Source organism: Teleopsis dalmanni, chromosome 2, assembly GCF_002237135.1.
Source record: "Teleopsis dalmanni isolate 2A chromosome 2, ASM223713v2, whole genome shotgun sequence".
NCBI lineage: Eukaryota > Metazoa > Arthropoda > Insecta > Diptera > Diopsidae > Teleopsis > Teleopsis dalmanni.
In genome coordinates this window covers 181,620,366-181,645,162 of record NC_051847.1, presented here as the reverse complement: position 1 = coordinate 181,645,162, position 24,797 = coordinate 181,620,366, and the positions used below count along the sequence as shown (strand labels likewise).

Genomic DNA, 24,797 nt, shown 5'->3' with positions numbered 1-24,797 from the left:
TGGGGGAATCAGTTTTATCGAAAACTCAAGTTTATGAGTGGTACAAAGCCTTTCAGGACGGTCGTAGACCGTCGAAGACATTTCGCAACGCAACTACTGAGGTGAACTGGTTTCAACAGCTGCCGTAAGCGAACTGTCTGACAGATCGCGCTCATTTTTGGCATAGTAATTAAGGACAGTGCTGCCAAACTACATAAACTTAAAATATCGAAAAATATACAGCGCGCGAATTTTAAATGAGAATTTCCGAAAACTTTTCAGTCTTAATGTATCATATATACTAAATCTTTTATTATACCCGACACTAAAAAGTTCAGAGGTGTGATTTTTGGTGATCTTGCCAGCCAGTAGATGTGTTCATTTATACCTATCCAATGAGTAGGAAAATTATTGTTAATCTTTTACCTTCTGACAAGATGATGTGCACCATCGTGTAAATATATCATAGTACGTCTTATAGGCAATGAAATTCCTTTCAAAAACTTAAAAAATTCTCATCAAGGAATGGGTTGTATCTACCTGCATTAAGTGTTTATGGAAACATACCACACCACATGGTTTTCAGTATTCCAATAATACAAATTATGGAGTTTCATAATGCTGCCATTTCTGAATTGTGATTTATGGCTCCAGCTCTGGAAATTCATTATTTCATTTAAGTTTTATTATTTATTCAATTGCGCCTAGTTATAAATAAAAACTAATTACCAATATTTTTATATCGGGGATTTGAAATAGTTATAGTTAATCCTTATCTGTAATATTACAGTACAATAATGTTTGGTTTTCTTAAGTTTCTCTGTGCTCTAACCACATACAAGTTAAATTGACCTGATCGATTTTGAGAGAAGGAATTTTAGACCAACATGTGGTTTGGTTGAATCAACCGTCGAGTAATAACTTTTTGATCTGAGTTTTAGTTGAAATCTGGTTAAATCAACTAAATTATTTTTCTGAGTGTTTAAGGAATTTTAAGAAATGTCTACAGATAACAGCATTTGAATCGATGTGAAAGGATATGAAGGCAAGTTTACTTGATGTAATGTTGAATTTGGTTTTTATATTCAAACGTGTTATGTTTCAAAACGAAATAGATAATCCAATTATTTATAGCTCAGTATTATTTAAAAAATATCGTGATTCTGATGTCTGAAGAGTAACCTCTTTTGGTTTGTTAAATTTAACACAGTGTTCTTTATTCTTTGAAACCGACAAAGTATAGCTCTACAGACGTATATTCAGGGATAGGTAATCCAAAATAAAATGTGACTTAGTAATATCTAAGAAGGTATTGTTATTAGATGTTCTCTGGAAATGAACCATGAATTGTTGAATTTAACATATTGTTGTTCATTTCTTCTTTTTTTCTGCTTTGTTTTTTCGACGATTTATAACACAATAGACACATATTCAAAGATATGTAATCCAAAATAATTTATAGCTCAGTAAAATCTAAGAAATTCATTTGATCAATAGACAATCCAAAATAAACGATTAAAATAAGTCAAACCTCGAAGTTCTTCATAATTTGCAGTTAACATCGCAAAATAGACAAAATGCTCTATTTTATTTTTTTCTCTTACTATTATATATAAATATTTTTTCACAGAAATTTTGAACAGATATAATAAGATATATATTAAAAAATAAAACAAGTTAAAGAAACTTTTTAGTAAAAAATTTAAAAATATTTTTACACATTTCTATTATATTTAATTTCGAGTGCTATTTCTTTTTAAAACAATAGAATACAATTATATTATTTTGTATCATACAATTGTATACTTAAAATAAAAGCTTGTAATTACAGATAAAGTTTAAAAGCTTATCATTAGTTCCCTTTAACAGACGATACAATAAATAAATGTTGTGAAAAAAAACACAATCTCAAGAACAACTGGTCTTAATTTTGAACACCTATTACTTAAGAAAATGATTTAATAGTGCCGAGAGTAAACGTAAAACCCACTTGAGATAAAGAACTCTATCCATTTTTATTACATGTTGTTTAAAGGTTGCCATCATTTTTGAAAGATATCATCATCATTTTCATTAGACATCTTGACTTATCTTTATCGTTTTGTAGTAACTTGCAATGATTTATCGACATATAAAAGTTGACAGTTAAGAGAGAACTTGATGGATTTTCACTTCCAAAGCATCAAAAATATAAAATTTCGTACATTACTATAGAAATTTCTGGATATATAAACGAACATTTGCACAACTACACAAAAAAAAATACAGTGGTGAGAAATCGAATGAACTTGGCGGCAAATTCATATCTCCAAAACAAGTAGTTATATATCCGGAAAATTTCTCATGGAGAGTCCAAATATAGAATATAATAAGAAATATTAAACGTTGAATTTTTCAACTAAAAGGAACCTTTTGCCGGATTAAAACAAAATATATAAAAACCACTATAAAAAAACAGGTCCATAAATAAATTCAAAAAATTTTTAATATTAGAATCTTAAAAAACTAACAAATTATTTAAGATATACAAACTACAATGAATTGTAAATGAATTAAATTATAAGGGGCCTCTGAATAAGTAGCCAGGGCTTATTTACCAAATATCACGGCGCAGAAGTTGAATTAAACAGTGTAATCTTTAGGAAAGCAGGATGGCAGGTCAATCATTCCGTTTCAGTTTAAAGGAATTTAAAGGAAAGGAATCATATTAGCAAGCGGTCTAACCAGCGGATTCACATGGTATTCAAGATTTGAAGCATGTTTTTGCTTTATTCTTTCGAACTCGACTTTAACTGTCGAGGCTTCCAAATCGGAATGTGTGTTTTCATTTTTGATATACCAGGGTGCACCAGTTATTATTCTTAGAATTTTTACTTCAACTCTGCAAAATTTCTATGTTTGATGAAATTAAAATAAATCAATAAAAAAAGTGTGTCTACTAATACCTTATTGACTTGTCTTCGAAAAATTTATAAAAAAAAATTTTAAAATAGGACAATGGCATTACGCTTAGCGCATTCGCTATCCAGAAGGAGGAAGATGTTTACATTATTCTGTTCCTGTGCTCGGTGCTAGTGTCAGTCTTAGTCTTCTACTATATTAGTTCTATTATTAAAATACTATTTCATTTATAACAGAATTGTTTAATTCGTAAAACAAACAAAATTTTAGTATAACAACAATTGAATTTTTTTTTTAAATTTATAATCCCATTAAGCTAATAAGATTTACTTGCTATATAATCATATCTCATTTTATGTTAGAATAAATCTTAAGCAAAATACTTTAATAAGTAATACGTACATATTTAATAGGACATTAAAGAAACACCAATGATCAATAAAATGGTAGTTAACATAGAATTTCGGCTAAAAAGTCAATAAAATTCAATTAACCACAAACAAAATGTGCGAAATAAATTATAAATACGATTGCAATCAATAATGCCACAAACCGAGACCACTCAGTTATGATGACCTATGAATAATTAAGTTTACCGAGACGTACCAATACAATACATTACGTAGGGTACGAAAATAAATGAAATTCCAATATTTCTTACCCACCTGAAGGCTTCTGACGCGCTAACAATGAACGTTTATGATACTTGGCATTAATCATAATCGATGGTCAAGTGCCCGTCATATACTTGAAGGTATGCGTAAAATATGTGGCCAAGAAAACCTCAAATTGATATTCATACAAGTCGCTGAAGACGTACTAAAATAGTGCCCATTCAGTTTGTGTCGAACAGTGAAAGGAAGTACAATGGCACCCAAAAGCTAAACATTTTTCGTCTTCAGGAAATTGTTGTTGAAAATGTGGTTTGTTACGTTACAGAAGATATTTAAAGTGGTTGCGTGAGGAGGAGTAAGTTCTCCTCACAGGATATAAAAATTAAGTGTGAATTAATTAGTCGTGGGTTTGGTCGTTTTTGAACATAGTAAATAGTAATAAATACTGCTGGGAATTGCTTAATTGAATTATACAAAACAAATTCAAAAAAAATTATTTTTTTTATATATGGCTTCTGTAATAAATTGAGTTTATATTCTCTATTAGTTATTAATATTTTGTATATAAAGAAGAAATGCTTGTTATTAATGAAAATCGTTATCAATACGTGTACTTTGTTTTCTCGGGCTTGGTAACAAGTGCAATAATTATTTTAGCTTACATATCCATAAGGACAACAGTAGTAAGTGTTAAACTATAGCAATTTATTTAGATATTTAAAAATTATTTAAACTATCCACACAAAAAAATATTCTTTAATTTGCTATATATTTATATAAATAAAAAAATTTTTATCAAATACAAATTATTTTAAATATGTTATGAATTTATTTCTATAAAATAAATAATATGAAAACAAAAAATTTGGAAAGGGTTCGAATAGAAACGAAAAGACAACAACAAAAATTTTAGTTAATTTATTGAAATTAGGCCAAATTTTCGTTGTTGTCTTTTCATTTCTATTCGGGCGCTTTTAACTTTAAAATAGTTACTTTTCGTCATAATAAGCATCACATTAGGCGAGAAAAAATTAACATCACAGAAATTTTTTAAAAATCATTTTAGCATGATAAATTTAGAGATGATATTAAAATCATACAAAGTTCCCTAACATTGTTGAAACCAGCAACATCTTGGCATTATAACAATTCCTGGAAGCACATAGGAAACTCCTCCCGTGGTCATGAAATCTATTCTGCTTACTTTGATATGCGAACTGATGTGATAGGTAACATATCATAACATTCTTTTTTTAAAAACCAAAAGACAATTTTCACTATCTCAACAGATACTTCAGAGTCCATAGATTACACCAATGTACCCATTGGTTCATTGCGTATATTTGCCATATTGCCTACAATGTTTAAGGATACAATACAATGCATTGTCAGGTAAAAAAAGATTTTCTATTCAATTAATAAATAAGCTGAAACATTAATTTTGCATTAGAACTTGAAATTGTTTCATCTTAAAGATTTGATGATTTCACATTGAAGTACATTAAAGCTGCGGAAGTCAAATCCATGCATGAGAGTCACGAAAAGCCTTTTGCGGCATTCACAATAATGTGTCCACTCTACGTCAGTCGGAACATAAGCACAGTACAACTTCCTCAAGCCGTTGCTTTATCCTATGCCACAAATCGTCTCAGCTCTCTCAGTCCTACTTTTATAGAAATAAGGTAAGTGAAAACTGTCTATTGGTAATTAAAATTTCCAAATTTTTTTAATCTTAGCTATGCTCGTAATATGACGCTAATGTTTCAGCAAACTAAACCCACAATCGCTGCCTGCGTCGGACCATTGCAATTTCATTACAACGAAGCTTTACGTGTGGCGGAATTTGTTGAAATGTATCGAATATTGGGTGTGACCCATTTCTATTTTTATGTCATGGATGCCACTGATGAGGTTAAACAATTATTAGCTCACTATCGTGACATTGGACTGGCAGATGTGCTTTCCTGGAATATACATAAAGAACTTGATGATGTTCACTACGGCGGCATTGTTGCCCAATACAACGATTGCGTTTTCCGTGCTATGGTGGTGGATAATTTTCGCTATGCAGCTGTTATAGATTTTGATGAAATAATTGTGCCACTAAAACATAATTCTTTAATGCATTATTTGCGACAATGCGATGAAGGACGAACATCTGGATTCGTTTTTCGAAATGTATTTTTCTATAAAAAGGACAGCAACGATACATTTAGCATTCCATCACATATAAAGAATAGATTTCTCTATACACAAACGAAAGTTCGTCGAACTGTCGAAATTATGCCCGCCTACGATCGTAGCAAATGCATAGTAAATACTCGTGCTATAGTAGAAATGGGAAACCATAATGTGTGGCGCTCAGCTCCAGGATACTCCGATAGTATAGTTCATCAAACTGTTGGTCTTTTATTTCATTATCGGGATCATTGTATAAACTGCAAAGCTATTCTCGTTGTGGATTATACAGCACGAAGGTTTGGATCTTTGCTGTGGGATCGAGTTGATCGAACGTGTCTGGAAGTTTTTATAGAAAATGGCGGTATTTGTCCAATGAGTTAATGAATTTATTATACGTAATACTTTTCTACCACAAATTTTTTAGTAATAAATAAATTTTTTTAATATAACATGTTTTATTTTTCAAGGTGCCATATATATAAAATTATTTCATAAGTTTTATTACTGTGTTCCAATTCAAGGCTGGAATTAACCTTAACCTTAATTAAAATAAAATCCACTTTATATAAAGTGAAAAAATAAAGGCTTTTATGTATATAATTTAAATAAATATAACTTTATTTTGACATAGAATCTGACATAGAAGATAATAAAAACATAAATCTCTGCAGTAGATTAAAAACGGAGCTCTATAAATTTTAAGCGATATTATCCACCCCAAGAATATTTAAAGGCAGCAAAAATAAAAAGTCAAAAGTATTACTTAGTTTCAAAAATAAGAAAACTTAAAATTTTTAATTAGGTGTGTTATAGAAAAAATAAGAAAATAGATTTAATATAAACTTTCATAAAGAGGTTTTCGAACAGAAGTGAAACAACAACAAAAATTTATTTTTTAAATTATTTTAATTAATTGAATTTTTGGCTTACCATACAGCTGTTTCGAGTATTGCCAAATACCCTTCATCAGTGGTCTTGGAAATAATTCTTGTATTTAATTATTCGTAAATAATTATTTTTGAGACTGCAAGTACCAGGAATCGAATCGGGTCCTGCCAAATGTGAAGCTCAGAATCAGCGCAACCTTAACCAACTGATCCAAAAGCCGTACTTGACTTTTTTGTTCGCATATTTTTGCTGGAGTTTTGTTACTTTTGCTATGAAAGTTTTTATTAACAATTTTACTTCCTGTATTTATATATTAGAACGAAATCATAAACCAGCTGTAGAATAATTGAATTAATTAATTAATTATTTTGTTTTTTTTTTTTTTTTATTTTTAATTGTTAAATTTCAAAACTATTCTATTCGTAGAGGCATTATAAACTTTCAGTAATTAGAAATCAAAAATAAATCCATTTTCAACTCAAAATATTTCATTTCCTTGCTTGCCTAACCCCAGGTTTCCGAACTCATTATTACTTTATATAGATCATAAATATTTAAGTGATCCACTGCCAGTAGGTGCCCCTAGGGGCTCATTGTAATGTAGAGCTCGCTTTTATAGGTCGTTTGTATTTCTATTCGTCTTTACATCTGTACGGATCAGAAGCATAAAAAGTTTTCGAGAGAAAGGTAATTTTCTCTTTCTTCTTTATTATATCTTTCGTTATATTTGACGACGATTACTGCATCTGAATGAACCACAAGCTGTACGAGTTTTATTGATATAATTCGATTTGATATAACTCAGTGACCATCCAGCGCGTTCATTAGATGGCCATATCCATTCGTTAACATGGATAATGGAATTCCAGCGAAAAGGGTATTTGAGACTCAAGACAAGTCTCTGTAATAAGTTCATCAAGCTCTAATACAATTACAAACAGTGATGAAAGATCCATAAGAAAACATCCATAAGATCCATAAGAAATATTCAGAGAAAAACAATTGAGCCAACAATCAAACCAATTCATTAATTTTACTGAAATGGCTAAAAGCAACCAAAATAAGAAAGATTATATGGTAGTAGCTACAAAAGTGATTAAAAGCAAAAAAACAATGCCTCAATTCCAGGGTAAGAACAACTAGTTGTGTACCATGTTTGGTTAAAATAATCATTGAGCAATCATGAATAATGCTGCAATTTGCATTGTACATGTATCGATTATGAAAACGCATTCAATTTGATGGGTATAGAATTCCTACGGACTGACCTAGGAATCTTATAAATCTGATTCTAGAAAATTGTGTAGGATTTCCGTAACATTTTTCATACAGGATTCATTTTACCCACTGTATATAATAATAGGGTAATCTTTTCACTTTTCAATGCAGTAATGAAAAGGATTGCTTAAACGAACAATCGCATCAAAAGCATATTTTTATAATATACTTACGAGTTAGGTCTCAAAAGTAAACCCTTTCCAGTACTTAGCGTTATAAGGTTTTCTAAAGTAGCACGACCGTATGCCAAAACTGTTATCAGAAATATGTAACGAAATATTTTTCTGCTCCTGGTACGGAATGTATATGATTTCTTAAACTTAGACAAAGTACGCATTTCCAGTCTTTCTTTACTAAGAACCATATATTGTAACCTTCTCTGAGACTTATCACAAATTTTATATTCTTGTTGTTGCCATAATAAGGAGTGCAAACGGTGACAAATCATCCCTGAGTTATATACTGAGTTATAAGACTGAAGCGTTTGACTATTTCTATAACAAACGTGAACTTTCTTTTAGACGAGCGACATATAAGATACGTTTAATAATATCTGTCAAAGTTGATCTTTTATTTAATATTAAATAAAACTAACATATATCTTTCAATGTAGTATTAAAGGATCTCTTTAAATCATAAAGTCTATAAAATGTGTCAAAGAGTTTTAAGATTTTTAAGGCGTATGAACGATGAGTGAATGCATATTAACAGATATATGTAATTGCAAAATTCTTTGTAAAAAAAAACAATGAAAACTATCTATATTTTGTACAGCTTAATATATTATTAATGCAGATATTTCACTATAAGTTTGAACAAATTACTATAAATTTATACAGCTTTATGTTAATCGTCTTTGAAAGTTCTTTTGTTGATATTATTTTTAAGTTCATATAACTGAGTTCATTACTTGTTCTATTTAGTCCCATAAACCGTAAATGTTCAGTACATAATTCATATATTAATATTGTAAATGATTGCCTTCGTACACTCAGAACATATGCTCTGGCCACATACTAGTTAAATTGACTTTATCATTTTGTTAGAAAAATTTTAGCTTATGTGGTAGAGAAGATATGAAAACCAACATGTGTGGTATTTTGACCTGCGATTTAGTTAAAATCTGGTTAAGTCAATCAAATTATTTTTCTGACACTTCAGGAAGTGTCAGAATTTGGATACTTGATATGACAGAATATTTGACTATTAAAAATATAAATACCTCAAATTTAATTTTAGTAACACACAAATATATTCACTCTTTACAAACTAACTTTAATCATAAAAAAAAAAGAATAAAGTACAAGTTAAATAAAAATATACAGTACACATGGTTAAACATAAAAATTAATTAACATATGTAACAATTTGAATATAATCCTTTGATTTACTAGTGAATATTTCCCTGTTTATTAGTGACACTTATAACGTCCCTTTAACAATTACCAAAGGTTACTTTACACTGTATATTTGTTGTTATCACCAATTCGCTTGGAGTAAGCTTACCATTTGATGTTAGATTTGCAACAACAACAATGATCTGATTACGCCGAAAAACAAATAAGTGATTGACATTAGTCGCTGGGCATCAGTAAGAAAAGGACTACCGTTATTAGTGTACATAAATAAAAATCGCGAAAATTGTTTTTAATATATTAATTCAATTAACATTTTAAAAATAATAAATTAATTGCATGTAAATGTAATGTGTGTTATACTTTAAAGGAAGTTTAAATAAAGACATCAAATACATATACAAAACTTAAATTTAAAATTAATTTTCCATAATTTTTTGAAGCGGAATGGACAACCTTCACGCCATATTGAAATTCTTAAACATGCATTACAAAAACAAACAAGCGATTTCTTAAATATGTTAAATATTTAAGCTGTTACTTTTTAAATATTATAAAATAAAATTAAAATTGTAATACTTTTGTGTTGAGATAATTGTTTTGATGCGAAATGCATTTAAAATAATACGAGTATGTGTAATGGCATAAATAGGTGGGAATGCACACACACACAGAAACGCAAAATCTGCTGGCAAAATAAACTAAGGTAAGTAAAAACGACTTTATTTTTATATTTGTTGCATTTTTTAAACAAATAGAATTTTAATTATAAAAATGTGAAATTTAAATTTAAAATTAATTTAAATTTAGTTTTATTTATGAATGTTGCCAATATATTCGATAAACTGTTTTTATTAAAAGTACTGATAACATAATTAAATTAAAAAAATGGATTTATTATACATATCAATGTTAATAATGACACTAGCATTAATCAGAATGAAACCTACAATAAGTATTGAAAAAACACTAACAAACACAACAGTGTCATAAAAACAAATACAACAACGCAAGAGTATATGACACTCCCAGTTATACAAGCAAAAACAGTAACACAAAGAAAAAGTAAAAAAAGAGGTGATAACAAAACAAATACAACTACAATGACGACAATAACTTACCAAGAAAGAACAAGGACAAGAACAATAATAAGAACAATAATAAGAACAATGATAAAAAAAAGACTTACCTAATTGTCAAATTAAATAAAATTTTTACTGTATTTAAAGCTTAGCGTTTGACTAATTTCTTGCTTTATGCATCTAAAACTAAAAACATTTCTAATATTCCTCATATTTATATTTATATTATATATATTTCTATTGTATATATTTATATTGTAATACCATTATAGACAATTGTGTACTTATAAAATTATATTATAAATATTTCATCTCTACTATTAGATGAAAGATAGAATATGATATATGTATATATATCTTAATCACAACAATGAGTCGAATTCGACTAAATGGGTCTATTGTGTCAATTGTTTTTTCTTCACAATGGGATATATTCCAATCAATGGAAAATATATCTATTTAATCTCATGGATTGTTCAAAAAAATCTTCCAACTTTAACAAGAACAAGTCAATTAGAAATGAGATCATGATGTGCCCAAATAAAAAATGCCTAATACTTTATACTTTTATTGCATTTATACTAGCGTTGGTGTAACCAATACTTAGCTAAGGAAAGTACGAAAAGTAAAATATTTTGAAGAAATGTAAGTCAGCCGAAAATGAAAAATATTTATTTTCAAAAAAATTTAACCAATAAAAAAAAAATTCGCTATTTTGGATTACAAAAACACTTAAAGTGATTTCGTAAATAGAAACCCAAATGTATCCCTATAGTGTGCACTAATCTTTCAATTTGTTACAAAATATATCGCCTGAAAAGTCCTTGGGTTATCCAATAAAACAACAACTATTGTAAAAATGATTTCGTAAATAGAAACCCAAATGTATCCCTATAGTGTGCACTAATCTTTCAATTTGTTACAAAACATATCGGCTGAAAAGTCCTTGGGTTAACAAATAAAACAACAATTATTGTAAAATTCGATCTTATACAGCAATGCAGTCTCATCGAAGAGGTATTACGAGATGAGACGAGTAAAAAATATACCTTATACTGTTTTCATCGGCTCCAAATCTCTTTCTCTAGAGCATTTTTGAAGTCAACGAACAGATAGTAATCGCTTGTAGCCAAATCTAATAAATATCCTGGGTGCGGAAGCAATTCGAAGTATAATTCATATAATTTGGCTTTGTGACATGGCGCATTGTCTTGTTGGAAAATTACTTTTTTCTTCTTTGGTTACCTAGCGATCTATATTGACGATCTGACCTTTTCCAAGGTAGCCGATAAACAAAATTTAACGAGTTTCCTAAAATACGGACGCCATATCCTTGGCAGTTGTCTGATACGTTTTTGGCCTTCTTGGCGGCTATCGGCGAAGTTTGCTGGCTGCTGTTCACTTAGCTGACTGTCGATTCCACTCTGAAGTGAAGTGGTCCAAGCTTCGTTCATTATTACATACCAAAGGAGAAAGACCGTTTTATCGATACATTGTTGTTTTGTGGTCAACTGTCGGCAAATGAGTATCGACTTTCCAAAAAACTGTTTTCATAGGCGATTGTTTATTTAAAATAAAGTCGACACGTTTCTTTAAAAGCTTTGAGGTGACAACTATGTTCTCAGGTTTCAACACCCATTTTAGATGAGCAGCGCGTTCGGCATCATTGGTGTTTGGACGGCCGACAATATAACGAAATCTGAAGGCAATATTATAATCGTAAAATCAAAATTGTCATGAATACCCAACCAACTTGATAGTCACTAAAATAAGTAAGCTAAGATATTACACATAACAAGCACTGATGGATGCATCATATTGGAGCGCTGTGTAGAAACCCGAAAACCTGTGGTTAGGTGAAAAATATTTAATTGAGGTTAATTGAGAACTTGTCGCCATTAGTGCTGACGAATATTTTAACCAATAGTAGACAAATTGTATATTCTCGTATATTCTCAATTAACTGCAACTGAAATAATATGTTCTATATTGTCTGTACAGCACATTTTTTATATAATGTAAGGAAAATACTGATTTGCAGGTGCAATTATTATGTGGACTTTTCTTATTTGGTTTCTAAATTACCATTTATAAATTTATTTCATACCACTCAAATATTTAGATATCATTAACACTAAACGTTTTTAAACACAATTTTATTTTGAAAATGGCGTAAAATAAAATAATATATGCAAGTCTAGAATCATAAAATATTTATTAAAAGAATTTCATATGATGAAATTTTTAAACCACTAATAAATGCAATATTTAAGAATTATTTTGATAGTATGCATATGTCTCTTAAGTTATAAATAAACTTTAATATGTAATTTGAAAATTTTAGATACATTGTTAATTAGTTCACGGACGTATGGAAGACATCTGTTTTAAATAATTCTTAAATATGAAGATCATTAGCATATCGTAAACACTTATCTCTACTCTCTAAATCATTTTTAACATATTTTGATATCAATGATAATAACATTGGGAAAAGTATAGGCTCTACTCAAGAACGCCCCTAGAATCTAAGTATGTTTCGTTGTTAGTTCGGTATTAGCATTCAGATTGAGTGGTCAATAAAATTGAAAATGTTAAAATTTTGTTCCATAAGAACGGCTAAAAATAATTTAAATACTCGTAATGTAAGCAAAATATTGTCAGCGATAATTAAATTTTTATTTTTAATAATATAAATTACTATAAAATTGTAGGAAAGACAATCCGCTAAAATGTTTCTTGATGAAAAGCAATTATTAAACGTAATTAAGCAATACAAGCCTCAAGGTTCTCTAATACTTACATTGAGTAGGTAAGTGCTTTGGTGATATGACATTTAAATAAGTAATAACTATAATTTTGTGTTTAAGTAAAATATTTTAATGATTATATTAAAGAAATATTAATTCATAATTCATTTTAATGATTAGTGCTGAAGCAGCAATCGAAAAATGTAAAAACTGCGGCGGTTCTAATCTTGTGACTACAAATTTTGACAAAGAAAAAGGTGAGCACATTTACAATAATTTTTAAAACAATTTTAAAATCTTATTCTTAAAAGTAATATGCTAAGAAATCGGTCAAGTTATTTTAGTGACATATTACTAAATTACATGAATATATAAATCTATCAAAATATTTAACATTGTAGAAGATTGTTAATTCTTTTATCTTGTGATTAATATTGAAACAAATATGACTAAATAAAAATGGAATTGCTTTTTGCAAAGAAAGCACTCATTACTTTCATTTCGAAATAATTTAATATAAATATTTGTTTTGTATATCTAATGAACTACTTAAGGTAATATACCATAAGTTCTATAATGCAGAAGGACTCTGCATGGACTTTATACACCATATACACCATACTCTGAAAAACAGTAGTTTTGCTTAATACTTTCTTATTTGGCTCTAACTACACGTTACCGAGTTTCGGCCTGATGCAATATGTCCGTCCAGGCGCCTCTGCTGCGTGCGCGTCTTCACCAATCTAGTGCATCGAGTCCACTTAGTGCTCTCTCCACTTGATCACTCCATTGGAGACACAGCCTACATTTACGCCTTCTTGCTCTAACTATTGTTTTAAATACCTTTTTCTGCTGAAGAACCTTCATCCATTCTCACGGTATGACCAAGCCGCTGAATTATATCAATGTCATCATGAAGATCGTACTGCGGTTGGTTCATTCGAATGCGGTAGTTGTCGCCAACTCGTAAAGGCCCAGCGGTCTGACTTTTCTCTAAATGTTTGCTAAATACTACAAGTAAATAGTTCTTCCATTTTTAGCGTAATCGATGAATTAAATACAGTAGGCATTTTTAAATAAATAGATTTAATCTAATAAATCTTGCCAGTGAGATTTGAATTTTGGATGTTCGAAATCATCAATACGTGTTATTTTTGCCCATTATCAGCAACTCTAGTACTCATATTGAAGATACCTTTTACATTATCCAGTGTTATTGAGATGAGCTAGTGCGTAGTCTTCTAAAAATGCGATTTTTTTTTATATGATATATGGAAAGTACGAGTATTATATGTATTTTATTTATAAAATATATATCTTATGCAAACGCTATTGTAAAGGTGGAAACAAAAGAAACATAATAAATATTTTTAGGTTGATGTATAAAAACAAAAGGGCAGATAAATCATGAATATGCTTCACTGAAAGTCAATTAAGCTTAACGGATGTCTTTTAAAATATTTTCTAAATTCTAAAATTTTAGAATTTTAAATTAAAACTTAAAATTCTTTTTAGTAGCCGCAAAATTTGGATAAAAATATTGAATATAAAACTGACATATGTTTTCGATATTTTATGACGTTTAGGATATTATACACCAAATTTTTGCGTTGCCATATGAAAATAAAATAAATTAACCTCGTTTAAAGAGTGCAAGCACTATTGAGTTTTTAAAACATTCCGGTACTTCTGAATTATAATATATATAATTGTGAAGTATATTTGTTTCTAGTTTCAAATGGTCCTAAGTAATGTGTATTGTTTGCTAATCTGGACCTAGTTGCAGCTGTTGTCCATCTGTTAACTGTTTTTAAACGTATTTACTGGAAATACATTTCTGGGTTTGGTTTTCATTTTTGCACTCAATGAAAAGCATCGAAAATCACAGTGTAAGTCTGGAACCCACTTAAACCATGTCTTAGATTTCAAAGATGATCATAACAGTTCAACTTATGAACCCATGTAATGGATATGTAAAAATCTTAAACGATCGCAGGGGTGTTCAGAAATATAGAACAAAGAAAGATGTGACCTATACTAGATTGTAATATTACAAATAACAATAACAATGAATGAGAATTTTGAAATATTTTAGGATCTATTGTTAATAAAATTTTTGGTGCAACATGTTCTCCAATACCACTTTTAACACATAATATTTTATATTTTCTTGTTCGTATATTTCTCTTAAATTTCTGATTGACGATTATGATTAACAAAATTGTCATGTGAATAATGATTTAATCTAAATATCACAATCTTTTTCAACTTTTGCCATGTGAATACTAATTTATTCTGAATTTAGAAATTTGGTTTAACTTTTACCATGTGAACAAATTATTAGAAAACTTCAAAAATTAATTTGCCATAATAGTTTACCTGATAGAGTAATGTAATGAATGTGTGAAAATTGAAATCGGTTGTAAGGGAGTTTAAATTTATATAACAAAGCAAGATTTGGGCCATACCAGTTTATAATATTACTTACTAATAGGTTTAGTTAAGTTATACCAATGATCCTAAGGATCTACTTACGAATAACTATGCAAAAAACGAAAATTTAAAATACAGTATGACCTCGATTAATGGAACGACGGTGTTCGATGATATTATTATGTTACTTATTGTATTTATAACAACATAATTGCAATCATACTTTATGTTAATAACTTGTTATATCAGCTTACTTTTTATTACAATTAAGAGATATTGTAACTGCCTTATTTTTTAGATCTTTAAGTATTACAACTTTTGTAAGAGGAGTGGAATTTTCCTCAGCTCATTGTATGCATGAGTTAAGTATATTTATTGCCACGTCATTTTTGATTTTAAGTGTATTTGCATGGCCTCAGTTTCCGAGTCTGAATCGATGTCAATCATTTTCCATAGAGACACATTTTCCATAGAGAATTCGTTGACCCACTCATTCTCTTCTTGTTTAGAAAGAACATCCGAAATAATTTCATGATTTCATAATATTCTTATGCTCCGAGAGTGTGTTCTCAAGTTCTTATGATTGAGTATAGAAGATCAAATAAATACACATAAATGACAAATAAAATATTAAGAATGCAAAAGAAGAAAATAAATAGCAAAAGTTGCATTCTTCGCGGTAGTCAATTTTGCAAAAACCAAGGGGTTGTGATATTCTAGGGTTGCATTAATCGAGGTCATACTGTATTTTTAAATTTTTGTCGATACTTAATATGAGAGCCCAGTGAGTGTTTCAATATTATTGTACTGTATATTCATAAAATAACGTCTGGATGAAATTCTAGAATACAAATTCTTTACTGTAAAACGAGTACAAATGTTTGCAAATGTTATTAAATAATTATAAATTTTAAGTGTAATTATTGTTCAATTACAATTTCTTTTGAGTTCGCATAAAATTTTAATTAAAAACAATTTCAAGTAATTTGCAAATTAACTCGTTCTCCCCTTCCCTCCCGCAACAACTTTGACCTTTTGAAAAACTCTACAATTCGCTAATTGTGTGTACTGGATTAATATTGAATTTGTTTCGGTCTAAAAGTACACCCAGAGCAAACATAACAAGAAACATAATTATTACTAATTTGTTGCTGGCTTTGTTCCGAGTCTGCCTTGTTGAGCTGTTCACAAAGTGCAGATATTGTTTGCTACACTTCCATACGCGATTGACTTTAGTGCACTTCAAACAGAATTGCGCTCCCCCATTTAATAAAACTATTAAATTAGCCAGTCGCAGTCGTCGTAGTCGTCGTCGTCGTTGTCGTCACACAAACAAAATATAAAATGTAAATAAATATGAGTAAATACATTTATAAGTGAATAAATATAAGCATGTGTGTACTCTGTAGTCTTCAAATGAAGCACGCTCAACAGTTGTGCACGTTGTTATTGTAAAGAACAGCAACCACCACCTCCAACACAACCACACACACAAAGCGATTTTAAACATAAACAAAAATAAAACAACCACAAAACATAAAGCCAAACTAAGTTCTACGGTTAAAACAAAAACAAAAACAACAAATAAACACAAAAAAGAATAATAATAAAATAACCCCTTATGCGCGATTTTGATTGTTGGAGCTTGACGGCTGATTGCTGTCAACTACCATCGTATGCCTTCAACACTAACAACAACAATAAGCTTTATGTATGATAATAACTATTCTTCTTCTTTCATATGTATGTATGTGCACGCTCAATAGCTTTAAACATCCGTAACCAGATGCGCACTTAATCGTTCTCTCCCTCCTCCGTTCCAAATATTGAATTATATTTATTTTGGTTTTAGTTTAATTTTCACAACGGGCAATACTACAATCAGCAGCTCTATCAGATCTGTTTGGTTCATGCTTGTCTCTCTAGCAAATGCACAACGACGATTTTTATTCAAACATTTCTATATGTAAATGATAATGTGTGCTCGTATTAAATATGGAGCCATAGCCATAGCCATAGTCATAGCCATAGTCAACCCATCGACTGTATCGCGGACTGCTGCTACTTAACTGTCTAATGTCAGAGCGCTGAACTCTCTGGCCCAATATGCGCGACTGTTATTCGATATATTTCACCAACGGTTTTAGTTTCTGTACAAGTTTTGCCAAGTTAAGTTGAGCTAACTTGAGTTGTTGTTGATTAGAATAAACGATTTGTCACACAGTGTTTAGTACGGTAAATTACGATCAGAGAGGATCGTATCGTTTAAGTATCAGCGAATTTTCGGGCATTGTTTTGATTTGCAAATAAAAGTGACGACGACGTCATATACCGTTTTACGATACTATTTACAAAAGTAAGTGCAATTTGCTGTATGTTTTTGTGTGTGCCAGTGTGCTAATGTGAGTGTGTATGTCGTGTGCTGTGCGAATTTAACGATAAGGTGTAAAATTTATTGTCTAATAAGAGAACAAGTGTATGGCTACTGTTCTCCAATAAGTTCAAGCCAAATTTTATGGTGACGTGCTAATTAGAAAAATAAATGCCAAGAACGTAAGGAGAAGGAAGATGTGACAATTGTTTTGTTGTTGCGGTAATGGTTTATTCTATGTTTTTGTTTATTTACACTCTTGACTTTGGATTGAAAGTGCAGTTGTAAGTTACTTTTAAATAAATAAAGTAAAGTTGTGATACTTTGTTTTATTACAACATGTTGTAGTGGTTATCAGTGAAAACAACAACAAAAAATTAACATAAAATGTTAATATTTGCATTATTATGACATAAAATAGTACAAGTTTGCAAATGCTGCGTGATGACATTGGTCAAGGCAGGAAATAATTATGCAAATAGGACAAGTTTTATAAAAAATCGTGCTAAATTAAAACTAAAATTCAATTCTATATCTATATATTCAATATAAATGTATATAAAATCCCATTCTAAGTTCCCTCAATTTAGGTAATGTTCTAAAATTATACATGCCATAAATTTGAGTTTACCTTTCAAATTAAATTGCCAATTATTTTCAATTCCAAACCAATATTTCAAACTTGAATGAATTAAATGAATTCAATTTTAATTTACAATTGATAGAAAAATTATTCCAAATTAAATCTACCTTACTTTAAATAAGTTAATATAAAATAACCTATAAATTATCAATTTTCAACTCAGCTCCGTAATTGAGATAAACGAAAAAACGTATAAAGTTAAGAGCATTTGTTTTATTTAAATTAATTCAAATTTATTTTATCATTGTTCTTTAAAATGATATGAGTTATGAAAAAGATAAAAAAAGTCATATCAACAACGATAAAAAGTGAATTTTTTTATTATTGTTTTTATAAATTTGTTTGCGATAAGCCAGTGGCGTAGCAAGTAGTAGTGCCAAAAAAGTAATTATCCGTTACTTTGTATTCGTTACTCAAGAAATACCGGAGTAACGAATACAAACTTTTTATTGTATTCGTTACTTTTACTCATTTTACCAATGAGTAGTATTCGTTTTACCTACTCTTTTGAGTACTTGGTAACGATTACTTTCAACAGCTGTTTTCGCGGTTTAATAACAACTACTTTATTCAAAAATTTTGTTCGTTTTCAAATTTATTAAAAATGTGTGAAAATATTAATAATAAAAAAAGTGAAATTTGGATTCATTTTGAACCAGTAGGAAGTGAAAAAGCTAAATGCAGATTATGTGGAACAAACTATTCAATAAAAGGTGGTTCTACTTCAAATTTGAGAAAGCATTTAAACATTAAGCATCCCACGGTCCTAAGCGCCGTTAATCGGAATCGTGAAGTAACGAAACCGCAGTAACGAAAGCGCAGTAACGAATACTGAGTAACTAATACTGAGTAACGAATACTGAGTAACGAATACATACTCGAAAAGTAACGGGTAGGTACGAATACCCAAAAGTAACGAAGTTTGGCACCACTAGTAGCAAGGATTTCGTTGAAGGGTGCGAAAACATCTGTATTTTCACTGAGAAGTTGTAGTTAATTGGAAAGAAATAATTTAGATTAAAATATGAGAAATTTGATATATTCATCATTTAAAAATAATCAGTAAAATAAAAATAATTATATAAAAAAATTTTTCTTAATAAATATTCTATAATAAATGAAAAAAATTAAATGTATGTATACATATACAGTGACTCCATCGCATAATCGGACAAGCATTTGTTCGATATAAATGTGCTCTAAACTTTAAAAAAATATGCTAAAAATATGATTTTTTTTGCTTTAATTAATACTTAACATACTTATCTATCTAAATTATAAAAAAAAATAAAACATTTCTCGTAATAACTATTAATTTAAAGTAAAAAACAGAACAAACACAATTTTTTGGGCTCAACGTATAATCGGACAAAATTAAGCATCCATGTTAAAAATGCAGAAATGTGGCATTTAATATTTTGTTGCATATCCTTTGTTATCCACAACGGCCTGAAGACGATTTCGAACTGATTTTTACCAATTTTTGGGACACTTCTGGCTCAATTGAATACCATGCTTCGAGTCAAGCCTCCTTTAGCTGTACTATTGTGTTAAATTTTTTTTGGTACACTCTTCTAGCTAATTCCTCCCAAAGATGCTCAATTACATTAAGGTCTGGGTTCTGTGCAGGTGTGTCTATGAATTTGGGGCAGTTATGGATCAACCAAACCTTTGCTACGCCTGACGTATGCTTGTGTTCGTTGTCCTAATAAAAATTAAAATTTTCTGCGATACTCAATTTTTCTGCACTTTGCTTTACATTCTGTTTCAGAATGTCGAGGTATCCAGATTTGTCCATTTTACTATCTATAAAATGCAAATTACCTACTCCCGCACTCGACATACAACCCCAAACCATAACAGAGCCTCCTCCATGTTTTATAGTGATTTTTGTATTGTGATGATTGAATTCTGCATTTGGTTTACGCCATACAAACATCTTACCATCAGATCTATTCAGTTTAAATTTACTTTCATCAGTGAACAAAACCTTAAAAAAATGAAAATTATCAATGAAAATGTATTTAAGATGATTTACCATCAATTTACTTGATTCCAAAAGCCTTCTGTTTTTAGTAAATATTCCTTAGCATATTTTATTCTTTTGTTTTTATTTTTAATACTTATAAACGGCTTCTTTTTGGCAATTCTTCCGTGATAATCGAATTTATGTAATGTATTGCGAATAGTATTTAAGCATATATCTTTCCCAGGGCGGGATTTTAATGATAATTTAAGGTCTTTTGCGGTTTTGAAAGGATTTTTCTTTATTTCTTTCAATATCGAACGCTCTTCTCGATCATTTAATATAGTGCCTTAAGCTGCTCTGATCTTATTGGCCAGCCTAAACTCATCATGGGACCTCTTGATAATGTTTTGAATAGTAGATTGACTTATTCCAACTAAATTGACAATTTCTCTAACGGTTTTACCTTCGAAATTCAATTTAATTATTAATTGCCTAATTTCGACAGTAGATTGTTTTCCATTTGGTGCTATTTTAATACTAATTTATGTTACAATTATATAATTTATAATTTATATTTATCTTAATGTAAAAAACATTGTTCTGACAATTATTATTGTAGTTTTGAAGTGCATATTTATAAAATAACAGTATTTTTAGCATGAATGCTTAATTTTGTCCGATTATACGTTGTGCCCAAAAAATTGTGTTGGTTCTGTTTTTTATTTTAAATTAATAGTTATTATGAGAAATGTTTTAATTTTTTTTATAATTCAGATAGATACGTATGTTAAGTATTAATTAAAGCAAAAAAAAATCATATTTTTAGGATTTTTTTTAAAGTTTAGAGCACATTTATGTCGAACAAAAGCTTGTCCGATTATGCGATGGAGTCACTGTATATAAATAGATACATTTGTAGCAATTTCTATATCTACATCGACTGCTTATAATGTACGATTTCTGTTATTAGAAAAATTACTTTTATAGACTATAAATATATTTCAGTCTTTCTAGAAATTTTTAATAGTTCTATATTATTATTTTCTTATAATTTTGAAGACTTGCCAAAGATTTATCCAGAATAGCTTTATCAAACAATTTAATTTGTTGCATTTTTGTATCGAAAAATTATTCGTATGCGATTTTTTTCTTCTTTAATTCAGAACTTTATTAATATATATGCTACTTAATTATATGTTATTCAATTAAATCAAATTTCACAGTAATGTTCGTATACATGTGATTTTATGAAATAAATTTGATCCATAAAGTTACTTTTATAATCCAAAAAAGATTTTTACTATAACCTCTTCAATTAATGGACTCGTTTTTACATTTTGGAAATATTACAAATAGATTTGAACTTGATCCTTTTCTATAAAACAGTGTTAATACAGTAATATAGTAATATAGTAATCAATTATTGCAAGAACTTTATTAATGGATACATATGGGAGTAGTTAGAATGCAGTATAAGGGCGTGTTGAATATTATGAAATATTTCTTCATTCATACTTTTAGAGGGGTTGGTAATGGTTTATGGGCTAAGCTTAGGCCTTTATGTTTGATTTATTGTGTTGTTTTAGGGAGATTAGCAGCAATATCCCTAACGTATGGGTACTGAATACGTACGTTAACATATTTTTTTTTAAAAATATATACCCTTGTTATAATTTATAAAGAAACAAATCTGGGTTCTATATCCCTTCCTTGAGGACCTGAATCTGATTTTAAATAGCATTCTATGCTTCGCAAAAGGTTCTAGGTGGTTTTAAACCCTGAGGTTTTCATAATTTATATACGGCATCACACTGGGCCAAAAGGCCTAAGTGGGTCCACTGGGGATCACCGGTATAACCTAACCTAACCTATACTGATAAGAAAATATTATACTTCACTGATACGTTCAAGGATCTATCACACATTTCATGCAAATGATTGATTTATGTGTCTTTCTGAAGTATGTTGATAATAAGATGGACGTTAAGTATTCCAACTGATTTTTAATACACAGTTGGAAGTAAAAAATTTAATGGCGGCTATAATGTTCCATAAAGAAGGCGTGTAGATGATAAGTAGTATAAATATATATAATTTTTATTATCAATGTTCAGTTTGAAAAGTTTTAAAAGGAACATTTAAAAAGATGAAGTCTTAATAAATATCATTGACTTTTTTATTTTATTTTTCTGAACTATAATATTCTATACATAGCCGTAATTTTTTCTTTCAGAGTTGTAAAAAACAGCATTAAGTCTGGTTAAAACAATTAGCATCACTTTTAAACTATATTAAATGCTATGTTGCATTTTCATTCAGAAGTTAGTTTGTTTGAAATTTATACTTGATTACAGTTAATTTTCAGAAATATAAGAAAAAATATTCGAATTAATAACTTCCTTTGCTATCAGTGTATCCTGAGGAAGCATTTAAGCTTCTTTTTGCAGGGTTAATTCTTTTAATGAGACATAATTTATATAATGACTTCCATGCACCAATAGTCTGCTAAGTTAACAACAGATTAAAGTCAAATATAGATAGTCAGTGTAAGCTTAGTGTCTGAAAATATAGCTATTCAAATTAAAAAAGTATAATTATTCTAATGCTTGTTTGTATTTGGATAACAGTTTAAATCTACTAAAACTTTAAAACTGTTATGAATATTTAATATTTCATGAAATGTTCGTAATTAGCAATTTAAATAACTTACAATTTCTGCATTTAAAAGTTATTTAATTTGACGAATGTTGAATGTTTCTAGTACTTAATATTCTGTGGTAGAAGTTAACTGCACGTACTACTTTTTAATGCACTTAAACATGCACTTAAAAACCTACAACATTGAAAGTGTTCGCTACTTGAAAAAAATTAAAAATAAAAAAATCTTTCATTAAGAGTAGATAAAAAATTACGAGCATTTGCTGTTGCATTGCGTAGATACAAATGTGAGCCATGGAAAAGTTGCAGTTGAAGTAAATTTAATGTTACCGGAAAATTTCAACAACAATTAGTTTGAAAATAGCTAAGAGCACTTTCAACATGCCATTTCAGAAACTAATTTTAAATTTAATTTTCTATTTGAATGCAGATAATTTAAGTAGTTGTCAGGGACACAGAGCTTGTCCTTTTACATTTAATGAAAAGAATCGGTACCGAAGGTGCTAAACGGAGTTGGTAAATTGCTTCAGTTTGTGTAGTTGCATCCGTTGTTTCTGCTGTAAATTTCTATTTTCTAGAATTGTCAGGTAAATAAAAATACAGCTTCAATTTCATAATAAAGAAAAAAATTTGATTTTATTTTATAAATTTTAATTTTAACTTTTAGTCACAATTATTTTATATTTTTTAATAAAATTTTATTAAATTTGATTTTAACGTCAGTTATGACGGCAGTGACTATTTTACTTAATAGAAACTACTATATTTAATAAAGAGGATTCGAATATTAGTGAATTGCAACATCAAAAACTTATATTTCTTCTTCTTCTTGAGTTAGTGCTATTACGCACTTTTACTCTATAATGGCTGGGTGGCTTATCACAACTCCACACTACGCGCAACAGCTGAATGGATCTGGTTAGTTTTTCAGTCAAACATATTGCTGTTAAACAATTTAACAGCTGTTTTAACATTTTACTAGATTTGTTTAGTAAAAAGGATAACTATGTAAAGTAAGATATCTGCATTCATAGAAAACAATAAAATTGTACTTATTCAGTTATTAGAAGATGTTTTGTTAATAATTAAGTAATGTGGTCAATTATTTTAGTTCATATTATATCATTTTAGTAACATTTCATATACAGAGGAATAAAACATTTTTTTGTTTAAATATAAAATCATATTATTCTGATTTGTAAATAAATCTTGACTTGTTTTATTTTGCTGTCAGCGAAATAAATATTAATTATAATTGTTTAAAATGCATACATTTTTTTGGATTGAGCATTTAATTTAATTTTTACCACATGAATTATTTCAATATTGCGGATTTATATTTATTTAGTTTTATATGAAATTATTTGCTAAATGCACTTCAAATAACTACATTTGAATTGAATTAATAATAAGTATAAAAAGTATACGATATTATAAATCATATATGACCTCGTATGCGGTAGGCCATTAATTATGGTTTTCAACAATTAAATTTATTCAATTAGCTGAAACATAATTGCTATAAAAAATGCAATTAATTATATAAAACTTTTATTAATTAAAAATATTTAGTTTTTTAGTTAAATAAACTACTGGCAATACGTAAAATTAATATATAAACAAACTAAAATACTTAAAAATTTTTTCATTTTCTGTTAGTATTAAAATTTTTATACAGATAAGAATGCATATATT

At 29.0% G+C, this 24,797-nt stretch overlaps 1 protein-coding gene across 1 annotated transcript; it reads left to right on the top strand.

Moving 5' to 3' along the window:
* The first annotated feature begins 3,310 nt into the window (after positions 1-3,310).
* On the top strand, positions 3,311-6,079 carry LOC119685783. The gene is made up of 5 exons (XM_038100163.1): positions 3,311-4,177; positions 4,561-4,723; positions 4,784-4,886; positions 4,970-5,176; positions 5,231-6,079. The coding sequence occupies exons 1-5, from the start codon at positions 4,070-4,072 to the stop codon at positions 6,054-6,056; spliced, it is 1,407 nt and encodes a 468-aa protein (XP_037956091.1). The 5' UTR covers positions 3,311-4,069; the 3' UTR covers positions 6,057-6,079.
* The last annotated feature ends 18,718 nt before the right edge of the window (positions 6,080-24,797 follow it).